Below are 12830 nucleotides of genomic sequence, written 5' to 3' on the forward strand. Positions count from 1 at the left end.
ATTCAATGATAACCTTTAACTTTGCAACTATCTAGTTAATAGATTAAACATTCAATCGTAAGTGGGTAACGATTATTTCCTTCTCCATTTCCCCATGAGTGAAAACACCAACATGTATTAAAATGGATTAGTTAAGTTTAATTTGTTTACTTCGTTATCCTAGGCTCCCGATTTCATGTCTTCTTCCTTGTTGTCCACATGATGTGTTGGTTTCTACGGCAATTTCAACCATTGATTTGTATTAACTTGAAAAATTTAACACAAAAATTGAAATATAAATTGACATTTGGCCCTCCATTCCGATTTCCACGCGAGGTGACGAGAACATCGGCGCAAATTGTTGGTTGCCGACACTTTTTACTACAATCCCTCGCAATTTACAGCAACCAAAACAAGGACCACCAAAAAGATAAAATGTATAGAGCAAAGAACTATGGGCTCGACAAATTAAAATGATGAAAATATTTTTACTACAATGTCTCCCCTTTTAAAGCAAAATGGTTTGCATTTTTTTATTATTAATTTTTTTTAAAGCTAAACTTATTGGAGAGATACGAGAAATGTGTGTAAATCAGTCAGATTACTTCCTAAGATCTTTCATCTCAAATTCTGATTTCAAGTGAACGACAATTTCCTAAAGCTATGCGTGAGTTCTGATGAGGTTCATATCGTCAACATAAACTACAACGATTGTAAATCAGAAATGGGACTTCTTTATGAACACATATGGGTATAATTCATTGTGCACATAAACCTAACTTGTCAAATATCACTCAAACGGTTATACCACATTCTCCCGCATTGTTTCAATCCGTAGAGTGATCTCCTTAATCTGATGGAGAAAGTGTTCATGGTCTAGAACTATTTGAACCAATTAATGAAAGTTCTTCTGGAACTTTCATGTAGAATTTTGCATCTATATCCCCATAGAGATATACAGTTACCACGTCCATAAGCGGCATATTCAGTTTTTTGAAAACTACCAAACCGATAAGGTAGCGAAACGTTACGATGTCCATTACAGGGCAATGCGTTTCCTCGTAATCAATTCCAGGGCGTTGAGAAAAGCCTTGCACTATGAGACATGCTTTGTATCGTACTATTTCATTCTTCTCATTATGCTTCCTCATGAAAACCCACTTGTAGCCCATGGGCTTCACATATGGTTGGGTGGGAACTATAGGTCCAAACACCTTACGTTTCGCAAGCAAATCGAGTTCAACCTAGATTGCTTGTATTCATTTTGACCAATCTGTTCTACATTGACATTCATCAACAGAACGTGGTTTAATGTCATCGCTAAGCATGATGTCAATAGCTACTGTGTACGTAAATGCATTGTCGACGATCAACTCATTCCAATTCCAAACCTCAACCAATATTGCTTAGTGGATCGAAATCTCGCGATTCTCAGGAGGTCGGGTTGTCTCATTAAAGACATCATCGTAATCTAGAATAGCCTTAGGCGTTGGAACAGATAAGTGTGCAATGGTCGGATTAAGACTAGGGTAACTAGTTTGTGCCGTTTTCTTCTTCCAGGATCGTGAATCCTTTGAACCAAGGGGTCTGCCACACTTCAGGGTCGGAGCAGATGATTGGCTAGCCGCCAATGTACCAGGCTACGTGGAAGGCGCGGCCTCCCCACCTTCGGGGAGGGTTCGGTCTTCACAGGCGATATTACGGCGTACGCGAAGGTACGTCTATCCTTGCAGGTGTGTCTGCAGTGAGTATATGTGATCTTGTCACCTTAGATAGATCAGTAAAAGCATCCAACATGCTTTAAGCAATGCTTTGAAGATTTATAATTCGTCGCACTTTAATTTTAGACTGGGCAGTGCGAGGATCTAAATGAGACATATTGGGAGTATACCACGACAATTCATAGTGTTCTATAGGAATATTAGCATGCTCATCTCCCTAATGACTGGAAGGCTGTTTCATCAAAGTGACAATCCGCAAAATGTGCGATAAAGAGATCACTTGTCAAGGGCTCTAAGTAGCAAATAATTGATAGCAAATCATAACTGACATGGATTCCCTTTTTTCTTTGAGGACCCATTTTGGTACGTAGTGGCAATGCTACTGGCACATAGACTGCACATCCAAACACTTGTAAATGCGAGACGCCAGGCTTATCCAGTAACCAATTGTAACGGTGAATAAGGTTGGGTAGTGGTGGGCCTCAGGTGGACCAGCATAGCTACTTACAATATTGCATAGCTCCAGGCAGATACCGATAGTTTTGTTCGCATAACCAAAGTCCAAGCTATCAATTGAAGGTACTTTATGAAAGCTTCTGCTAGGCCATTTTGGGTGTGAACATGGGGTACATGATGTTCGACTTCAATCCTAATTGACATGCAATAATCATCAAAAGTCTATGATCGAAACTCTTCAGCATTATCCAGTCAAATTGACTTGATCGGATAATTAGGGTGGTGAGCCTTAGCTTAATAATTTGTGCTAGGAGTTTTGCAAATGCAGCATTACGTTTGGACAATAAGCAGACATGTGACCAACGTGTCGATGCATTAACCAACACCTTAAAGTATCTAAATGGTCTTCATGTTGGTTGGATATGTCCACAAATATCCCCTTGAATCATCTAAAAAAACTTAGGAGGCTGTGAATAATCTTTATAATCGAGGGTTGAGTATTCAACTTCCCCAAAGAACAAGCTTTGTATGGCGGAAATCCAACGTAGGGAGGTAAATGATGTCCATGTGATGATTTGAGGATACGGTGTATCATATCACGTCCAGGATGTCCCATATAGTCATGCCAAAGCAGCAAAGTGCTCTGGATTTTAGGCACAGGGCCAGCCACATGGTGGGCTTCTATGCCGTGAATGGTTGTGATGTACCACCCCCTCGGGAGATGTTCCAACTTCTCGTGAATATGCTTCTGGCCATACTCGTAAGAAGTGATACAAAGAAATTTAGAACCATTCTCTTCAGTGGTTTCAATATGATAGACCCACGATAAGAATGATATTTGGCAATGGCCTTGGGGGTAACTTTACATACGCATGACCAATGATCATTTAATCCACAGCAGTAGCACATGACCATTTCAGTGGAAGCTGAATGAATGGTAGCTTTTCCCTTGTTGTTAAAGTTTAGGGCCTTAGGGGCAAGGGGTTGGTGCTTTTGGGTCAAATTTCCTCCATTGGGAGAGCCTTGGCTCTGTTGACCTTGGGCCCATGGTTGGGCTTCCGCCCATTGCCACGGCCACGACGATTCTTTCGTCATTTGTGGCGGCTAGAATTGGTTACATGCATTTCAGGCGTAGCGTTCGAGCCACTAGGTCAATCTTAATGATTCTTCATTAAACACTCGTTCTGCTTTTGACCGAGAAGTAAAACAGAGCTCAAATCCAAAAATTTGGTGAACTTATGTGCCTTATATTATTGTTGCAGGACAATATTGGTGACATGGAAGGTCAAATAGGTCTTGTCCAGGAGATCTGCATCTGTTAAGTCCATTTTACAGAACTTAACTAGTGATCAGATTCTACAAACTTCAGAGTTATATTCATTCACGGACTTAAAGTCTTTGAAGCATAGATGCTGCCAGTTGTGTCTTGCTTCAGACAATTAAATGTCTTTATGGTAATCGAAATGGTCGACCATAGTAAGCCAGAGAATGTGTGGGTCATCCTCAGCGAGGTACTCAGTCTGCAGTGCATCATGGATGTGTCTTCGAATGAAGATCATTGTAGTATCTTACTGAGCTTCCTCGACGAGGTTGGCGTCGGTAGGTGCCTCGATGGTGGCTCTAATACTCTTTGCAGTAAGAACCCACTTCAGGTAGTTTCTTCCATATACTTTTAGAGTGGTGAAATCAAGCTTGTTCAAGTTCGACATGTCCCTAAAACGGAGGGTACAACAAAATTTAGGTAGTCATATGGTAATACATAGACATACATCGTAGAACATTTGAGTTCTATAGACATGTATTAGTTTAATTTAAACATGAAAGCTATAGGTTTCATGTGGTGAGTTTCTGAATGAAAACTTCGGGTTTCAAAGACACTAAATATGAAACTACAAGTTCAATTTAGTTTTATGAACGATTAGTTCACAAAGAAGAGGTTATTGTAAGAACATAGAATGCAATATGCTGATTAAAGTGTAGTGGATTTGAGTTGCTTCAGGAACTCAAGTATGAGAGCTTCAGGACTACGAAAGGATGTCAACAGTTCAAAGTATAAAAATAAATTATTGAATCGTTAATATCCAAAAATGATCTTCAGGTCAATAATTTTGGATTAATTATCAAATTAATGGACTGCAGGTCACTTTTAATTAATCCAATAGATCTAGACCAAATGGGGTCGATCGTGGAAACAAAATAATGATAGATGGGTCATATTTTAGTTGGTGATAAACCAAGTTATATAATTAAATTAGAATTAATTAGTGTAAACCAAAGTACCCAAAACAAACATTTGGGCATGATTTATAACGCGGGGATGCCAACAAATTGGCGTTAGGTCGAAAAAAATAATATGGCCTAGCCAAAAATGGGCTGATATCTACAGAGAGATAGGCCCTGCAGCACGGCTGCAGGCCATTGGGCCATAGGAGGGATGTAGGCCTCTGGGTTGTGTGGTATGGGGAGCCCAGCAGCAAAAAGGTACTGGTTTGGCCTAAAATCCGTGCATGAGGCAAGCCCAGCCCAAGGCTGGCTTGTGGGTTAGTGCTGGGAAGCCCATCGAAATTGGGTTTTGGGTTTTTGGGTCTGGGCATGTCAAGCCCAGCAACGAAAGCTATGGGCAAGTAGGTTGAGGCATGGGCAAAGCCTAGCAAGCGACATGGGCTTGCTGCGGACAGCCTCGGGTGCATGACCAGGCCTAGCAATACACGGGTTGCTGGTGATGGGCCATGGGTACGAGGGCAGAGACCAGAAAACGGTTGCAAGCCGTGTTGGTAGATGGGCTAGAGCTGCAGGCCCAATCCAAACCAAACCCAGGCCAATGAAGCTGGGTTGTCTTTGCTCGCGGCAAACCCAAAAAGTTGCAACCATGTGTCAGACGTAAAAACGACGTCGTCCTGGTGGCGTGCTCGACGTGACCGGGCTGCAGGCAAGTGCAGAGGTCGGCGGTGGTGTCACGGTAGTGGTGTGGTGCCCGTGCCGTATAATTCCCAAAATTTGTTTTTCTCGACATCTCTAGGGTTTGAAAAACCCTAAATTGCTTCTAATTTATTTATATGCTTTGACTCACAAATTCCACATAGAAAAAAATTACGTAATGCATGAAACGTATGTGTGTGTGTGTGTGTATTGACAAATATATGAATCATATATAATATCTATATCGGAAGGAAAATATAAATATAGGGGGTTTATGCATCATGGGGAATGTTTTCAATGTTCGTGGACTTTTCAAATATCTTACTTTATCTTATTAAGCGTATCTGATTGGTAGAAAACAAATAAAAGCCTTTGAATTTTGTATAAGAGAGTCTCCTCCTACGATCATTCAGTTCCTTAGCTTATGGCAAGAGCATACTGATAACTTGTTGTAGGCCTATTTGACCGAACTATTCTAAGGTAATAGAGAGGGGAAGGCCGGCAACAATAAGAGAGAGAAGAGAGAGATTTAATTGTGAGGTGTATATTGTATCATCCCATTGTGCCTTTATTTATAGTAGTAGGATAGGTTAAATCATTACCCTTAAAGGATTACATCTCTAATAGGATATTATCTACTAAAGGGAATATTAAAAAATATCCTTAAATACACTAGGATTAATACAATCGCATTATTCTAAATATGACTGCAACAATTTGTTCTGAAATTATTATATTGTATAATTATTAGCTCAATGAAAGGGTCAAACTAATATTATTATTTGGATTAAAAGGTGGCCGAGTATGCATTTCACATTGGAAAAGTTATCAAACGGTTTCCCAGGATAAAGGAATACTGCAAGTCTTTTGGAAGACTTACAAAAGGGGTCTTATAGCCCCGCTTTTTTGTTTTTATGTAGATCGTTTATTAAGAGGGATTATTAGTAGTTGAATTCGAACATAGACTTTGGTCTAGCGAAGAGAACGATCCTTACCAACTCAATCGACTCTTTGTTGGCTCTTTTTTCTCATCCTTTGATTTGTTAACAAAACTTGCATATATTATTAATTCCCAGGAATCTCGATTAATGTTAAGGATGCCACATATATACACTACATCACCATATAATGTAGCAAGTGATACAACACCTAGCATTTAATCAGATAAACTGATTAATTGAGGCATGTAATTATCACTTGTCAAAACAAATGGTACAACAACATGGTATATGTGGCTTCTCTAACATTATTTGGAAATCTAATTATTAAGAGAATAAAGCATATCAGATATGTGAGAAATTAAGGAAAATTTGGGAAATGTATTTATTTTATTATTATTATGATCACCTCTCCATGGAAGGTTGAAACAAACGACATACATATACCATCTCTTTCGAGAAACAGGAAATCAAATACATGAAGCATGACTGCCCTACAACTGTCTAATATTACAAGGAAAGGAAATATGTGAAACTTAACGAATATCGCATAAATAAAACACGTTACATCAGCAGCTGCGTGGAGACTCGTTTTTTCTTTCCCTTCTTCTTTGTGTGGTGATAAGGCTGTTCGACTTCGACATCCCCTTTCTTTATTCTGACCTTTCTTCTTCCCTTACCTGGAAAGATATATTACTGTTACTTGTTAGGTCTCTGTCATTGGTCTATTTGTTACACATGAGTACTACTAAATATCAAGAAACCTTAATTGAGTAATGGCGATATGCTGGAAATGCATTAAGCATGCATATACCAATAGGGATTATTAGCCAAAAAATAAAATAAACACTAGTGTATTATAATTTTATAGCCAGGGAAATGTTTTTTTGTCAAATTATTTGGCGACTGCATGCAGTTGTATGGATTATGAATCTAAAAACATAGAATGGAGAAGCTTACCAGCTGGATGCAACTAAGCTCTCAATATCTAGTAGTGGTGAGGAGGTGGGGGTGATGAATAGATGTAAGCGGGTGGTGGGTGAGCTGCTGGAGGAGTTGGTGGCTTGTAAGGTTTAATAGGTGGTGGTGGTGGTGGTGAGTGAACTGGGTGGTGAGGCTTCTTGTGTGGTGGTGGGGGTGAGTGCACCGGGGGGTAGGGCTTCTTGGGTGGTGGTGGAGACTTGTGATGGTGAGGTTTCTTGGGTGGTGGTGGGGGAGACTTGTGATGGTGATGTTTCTTGGGTGATGGTGGAGGAGACTTGTGATGGTGATGTTTCTTGGGTGGTGGTGGTGGAGATTTGTAGTGGTAAGGCTCCTTGGGTGGTGGTGGGGAGTGAACTGGATGAGGTGGTGGTGAGTGAACTGGATGAGGAGGTGGTGGGGGAGATTTGTAGTGGTAAGGCTTTGGTGATGGTGGTGGTGACTTGGGGTGGTAGGGAGGAGAAGCCGGTGGTGGTGGAGATGAGTCAGGGTGGTTAGCTGAAGTTTCTGAAGGCAATGTGAGAGAGACTATTGCCACTAGGAGAGTGACCACAAGAGAGGTCACTTGAAAAGGCCCCATTTTCCCCATTTTTTTAAAGAATGGGATTTTGGTTTTCTGCCTCTTAAGCTAAGCCTCTTCGTCCTTTATATAGCTTTGGTTTTTTCCCTTAACACCACGGTAATCATGCCAAATTTTACTTGGCAATTATTAATTATCTTAGTGAAAAACAAGATTAATGTTAAAATAAAACCAATGGGGCCAGACTATTTGAATAGATTGTCAATTAGTGTTTGGATCAATGAGGCCTTTGACTGAATTTTGTTAAGCCCTTTTTTTTTTTTTTTAATATCTTGTTTCATGGAATCGATGGTTCATTTATTGCCCTGAGTAATATTAAAAAGAAGATGTAAATATATTGTAAATATTAGAAGTCCTTTATTAGGAATGATATATGTTTGTGTCTTTTATTGACTATTGTTTTCTTATGAAATAAAGATTGTATCTTGTATATATTTTCAGTTATGTAATACAATGAGAATTAAGCCATAAAATTCTCTTTCATTGTGAACATAGATAATAATAAATAAATATAGAGATATAATTCTCACACACTCTTTTATTTGTGGTGCACATCTTTGTTTAATTTTATCATTTAAATTGAATAAGAAAAAAAACTAAAAACAAAAAAACTAAAAAATCAAATACTTGCAAAAATCATTAACCATTTCCCTAAACCTATCACCTAAGGTATGATTATTTTTACTCTAATAAGGTTTAGTTTAATGCAATAAGAGTACGTAGCAGAAAGGATAGCTAACAAGAGATGGAGCTTTATTTCTAGGTTGATAATATAAACACAGTCTTCACTGAATTTGTTTATAAAATATTTTTCGTAATCGACATCGTTGAAAACTGTGCATGGTTACCTAACTATGATTCTTACTGTACCAGATGAGGGACCAGTCGGCTGCTGCGAGACTCAGATCACACACTCTCTCTCTCTCTCTCTCTCTCAAATAATCCAGACTGTAGTACGTAGTCTGTCACATTCACCATTTTCATAGCTTTTAACTAATTGATTCGAATATCTCTGACTGTGAAGGTTTAGGATGCAAATATTTACGATCCCATTTGCCTAATAATACAGGTTTTAACTAAATATTCATTTCCAAATACGAATAATCTTTCATTGTGTAGTGAATGCTGGCTAGAGTTGTCTTGCTAGTTGTTCCAAACAATTACAACAAATTAAGAAGAATGAAAACAAACAAATAAAAGATGCTTAAATGCTTTATTAACATGTTTAACTAGACTTAAATAACATTATATTAATCACCCCAATAATGTGAAAATCCTTCCCAAGTTCCACCTTCCCAAGTTTACCAAAAAATAAAATCCGCTTTACATCAATCAACATGCACGGTGAGCTGTTCATATAATATATATTTTTGTACAACCATTAATCATATTAGTAATTACTTTCCAAACAGCGGTACTAGGGATGGCTTTAACTAGTGAAGATCTGATTCGTTGACACATTTACGTCCTCGTTCAGAAGCACATTCACTATTTTTTATGTATAAAAAGAAAAAGTTTTTAGTTAAAATTTTGGTATTTGAGATTATCATAACTATTCACTTTAGTTTTTGAGATTGAAAATCGATAAATGTGGTTTCTGAGTTTGTCCACTATAAATCATTTTGGTCATTCAGTAAAATATCTGTCAACATCATCATTGAATTTTCACGTGAGTGACAATGTAACCTCTTTTTTAAAGGTATTTTTTGTCAAACCAACCCCTTTTAACCAAAATGGTTCCTGAGATCGACATAGCTCTTCATTTTGGTTCCTAACAATGAAAACCGATAGAAATGATCCTTGAGTTTGTCCATCGTAAGACATTTTGTTCATTCCTTGAATACTCTGTCAATATCCTTGTTAAGTGGAAGGGCTAGTTTGACAAAAATACATTTTAAAAGGTGATCACGCGGTTGCTTACGTGACAATTTAACGAGAATATTGACAAATTTTTCACAATGACCAAAATGATTTGCGATTGATAAATTTAGGAACAACATCTATTAATATTCATTGTTAGTGACCAAAATGAGGAGTTATGCTAATTTCGACCATTTTGGTTAAAAAAAGTTGGTTTGACAAAAATACTATTAAAAAGGTTGTCTTGTGGTCGCTTATATGACAATGGGTTATTATACAAAATGATCCTTGAGATTTGCATGATCAATAGAAATGGTCCCTGAGATTGAAAACCAATAGAAATAGTCCATGAGATTGTCCACCATCCATGATTTTGGTCATTCCGTTAAAAACTCTTTGGACAATTTTCAAAACTTCGTAACTCAATCGATTCTTAACTAAATTCGACCCATAATTTATCAAAATGAAGATAAGAAAGTGTAGAACACAATTATACCTATTTGGAAGCCCAATGATTGCTGGAGATGGCCAGAAAATAGCCTGAATGGTGACTGGTCCACAGAAAAACTGGAAAACTCGTCGGAAACTGAGTAAACTTTAAACATTCATAACTTCTTCAATATTCAACCAAATCGAGTGATTCAAAAACAAAAATCATACTTCACGATGAGAAAAAGAGAATGGTATTTTTTTTTTTTACTGCTAACTCACTGTGGTTTGGCTGGAAAACTGCTCGAAAATGGCTAACTCGAAAATGGTTAACCATTTTTGAGCCATTGTCCGACCAAACCACAACGAGTTAGCCTTCGAAAAAGGTACCATTCTCTTCGTCTCGTCAAGAAGTATTACTTTTGTTTTTGAATCACTCAATTTGGTTGAGTATTGAAGATGTTATGAACGTTTAAAGTTTTCCCAGTTTCCTGCAAGTTTTCCAGTTTTCCCGCAGACTAGTCACCTTTCAGGCTATTTTCCGGTCATCTCCGGCAACCATTAGGCTTCCAAATAGGTATAATATTATTCTACACTTTCCTATCTTCATTTTGATATATTATGGTTTGAATTTGGTTAACAAACGATTGAGTTACAAAGCTTTAAAAATTGCCCAAAATCGTTTTTAACAGAAGGACCAAAATCATGGATGGTTGACAATCTCAGGGACCACTTTGTATAATAACCCTATGACAATTTAATGATGGTGTTGACAGACTTTTCACAAATGGACCAAAATGATTTACGGTTAACAAACTTAGGAATCACTTCTATCGATTTTCAATTTTTGGGACATAAAGTGTTATACCAATCTCTAAGACCATTTTGATTACAAAACATAAAACTAATGAAGAATATTTTGGTATAATCCTCACACCATTTAATAACTGACTCACTAGTGGCCCTCTACAATAGTGGTATAGAGGAGTGGTCCCCTTGCACTACAACGTGGATTCGAATATAACACCAAAGTTGGTACCAATTCGAAAAGTGTCTGAGCCAATGAAAAGAAAATTTTAGTTGTTAAAATGATTACTTCTTGTTATATAATCTACGTCGTTATTTGATTTACTTTGAAATAATTTCCTATTTCATATGTACTTTGTTTTGTTGGCAAGTACAAAACTAGACTAACAGGTTGACCCATTAACATAGTTCGTGAAATAGTTAGGTTTCAGTTGAATGTTAATAAAAAAAAAAAATTTCATTAACGAATGAAATAGTTGGCTCGATAACAGAATGAGTCATTTCGGGTCAACCATTTTTACCATAAGCTAATGGATTGAGTTTGAATGACCCATGACTACTACGTTTTACCATTTGTGCAACGAAACAAAGTTTGTAGCGCAAAGTGCATTTTCGTCGCATGAACTTCAGTGCGACAGAAACTTCGTCGCGCAGAATCCGTCGTGGAAAGATTGTGAAAAAAAACTTTGCGCGACGAAAAACATCATTGGTCACAAAAATACAGCGCGACGATTTAACCTTCATCGCACAAAATTTTTACGAACAAATGTTTTTGTTGCTCAAAATACCAAGATATATATGTGGGACGACAACTATTCGTCTCTCTTAACTTTGCACGACCACAGTTTATTATTGCACAACGAAAGCATATTTGTCGCTTGCGGTTTGCCAGACGAAGGTTTTCGTTGCACAAAAATAAAAAATTTTAAAATTTAATTTTACATTTTGTGTTTTTTTTTAATTTTTTATTTTGTAATAAAATTAAATTGCAATTTAAAAATGTAATGAAGAGAAAAATAATATATTTAAATTAATATAAATGTATGTACTATGTACAAGAAAAATGTTTAAAAAGTAAACAAGTAAAAAACTAAGAAAATAATGTGGCGTAATCTAACGGGTCGTCATTTAGAAACAGCTAGAAGGTCTTGAGGTTGTGGACGGGCTCAGAGGTCGAAGGGGCAGAGGTGTGGGCATGCTCGGGTTGGAGGGGCTCAGATGTCGACGGGGGACGAAGATTCTGGAGATGAATTCCGAACTGACTGAGTCCTAAGGTCGACCACCTCTGCTGTTAAAGCTGTCACCTAATTGTTTGATTGCGATGATGAAGGGGCTCTAGGTTCCTGCCATCGGGCATTCTCTATCCCCCTACAATATGTCCCCAGCCTCCGCCTGAAAGTGTGATCCAAGTACTCCGTAAGGATTTGAAATCTCACATCCTGTGAGGGATCCACAAACTCGAGGGGAGTCTCGGGAGGAAGCTGGAAGGCGGACTCTTAAAGAACCAATTGCCTCTTCTCCATCATCGTTGCTTGTGTAATATAACATCAAATATTAATTATAATATTCATATAATAACCATTAAACTTGAATGCGTAAGATAATAATTAAAATTGAAGAATACTTATATGAAGGGACCCAGCCAACTCATCCCCGGGTTGAACATAAACGTCGCTAAAGATATCGATCTTCGGGAATTTTGAACCCTCCTAAATAGAACAAGAGAAGAAAAATGTTAGTACAAAAAAAAAAAAAAATATTAATGACTTATTAAAAATTGAATATGAAAAACTTTATTATTACCCGCCGCCGCGCCTCCATTCTATATGAGAAGGGCCTCGAATCGGAATGGTGGAGAAAAGTTTTCTTCTCCCTATTACTCTTGTTGGCTTTCGCCTTTTGTTATACAAAAAATAAACGCATTAGTTAACATTTAAATGAAATATAAAAAAATCAATAAAGATTAGTAGGAAACGTATAATAATTTTAAACTTAATATAAAAAAGTACCACATAGCCGGGCTCCTGAAAATGACTACAGAGCGACACCCAATAATGTAACAAATTAATTACATACATTAGGTAATATAAATATATAAAATTTGAAGGAACACCAATTAAAAGGTAGGATACTTACCGACAACTATGGGCGCACCTTCGT

The 12830-nt window shown here is 37.5% G+C and overlaps 1 protein-coding gene across 1 annotated transcript; it reads right to left on the reverse strand.

Moving 5' to 3' along the window:
- Positions 1 to 6383: 6383 nt before the first annotated feature.
- Positions 6384 to 7600, reverse strand: LOC137725941 (extensin-like). The gene is made up of 2 exons (XM_068464786.1): positions 6974 to 7600; positions 6384 to 6693 (listed from the first exon to the last, which is right to left on the reverse strand). The coding sequence occupies exon 1, from the start codon at positions 7581 to 7583 to the stop codon at positions 7002 to 7004; it is 582 nt and encodes a 193-aa protein (XP_068320887.1). The 5' UTR covers positions 7584 to 7600; the 3' UTR covers positions 6384 to 6693; positions 6974 to 7001.
- Between the last annotated feature and the right edge of the window lie 5230 nt (positions 7601 to 12830).

This window comes from Pyrus communis, chromosome 2 (assembly GCF_963583255.1).
Source record: "Pyrus communis chromosome 2, drPyrComm1.1, whole genome shotgun sequence".
Classification (NCBI taxonomy): Eukaryota; Viridiplantae; Streptophyta; class Magnoliopsida; order Rosales; family Rosaceae; genus Pyrus; species Pyrus communis.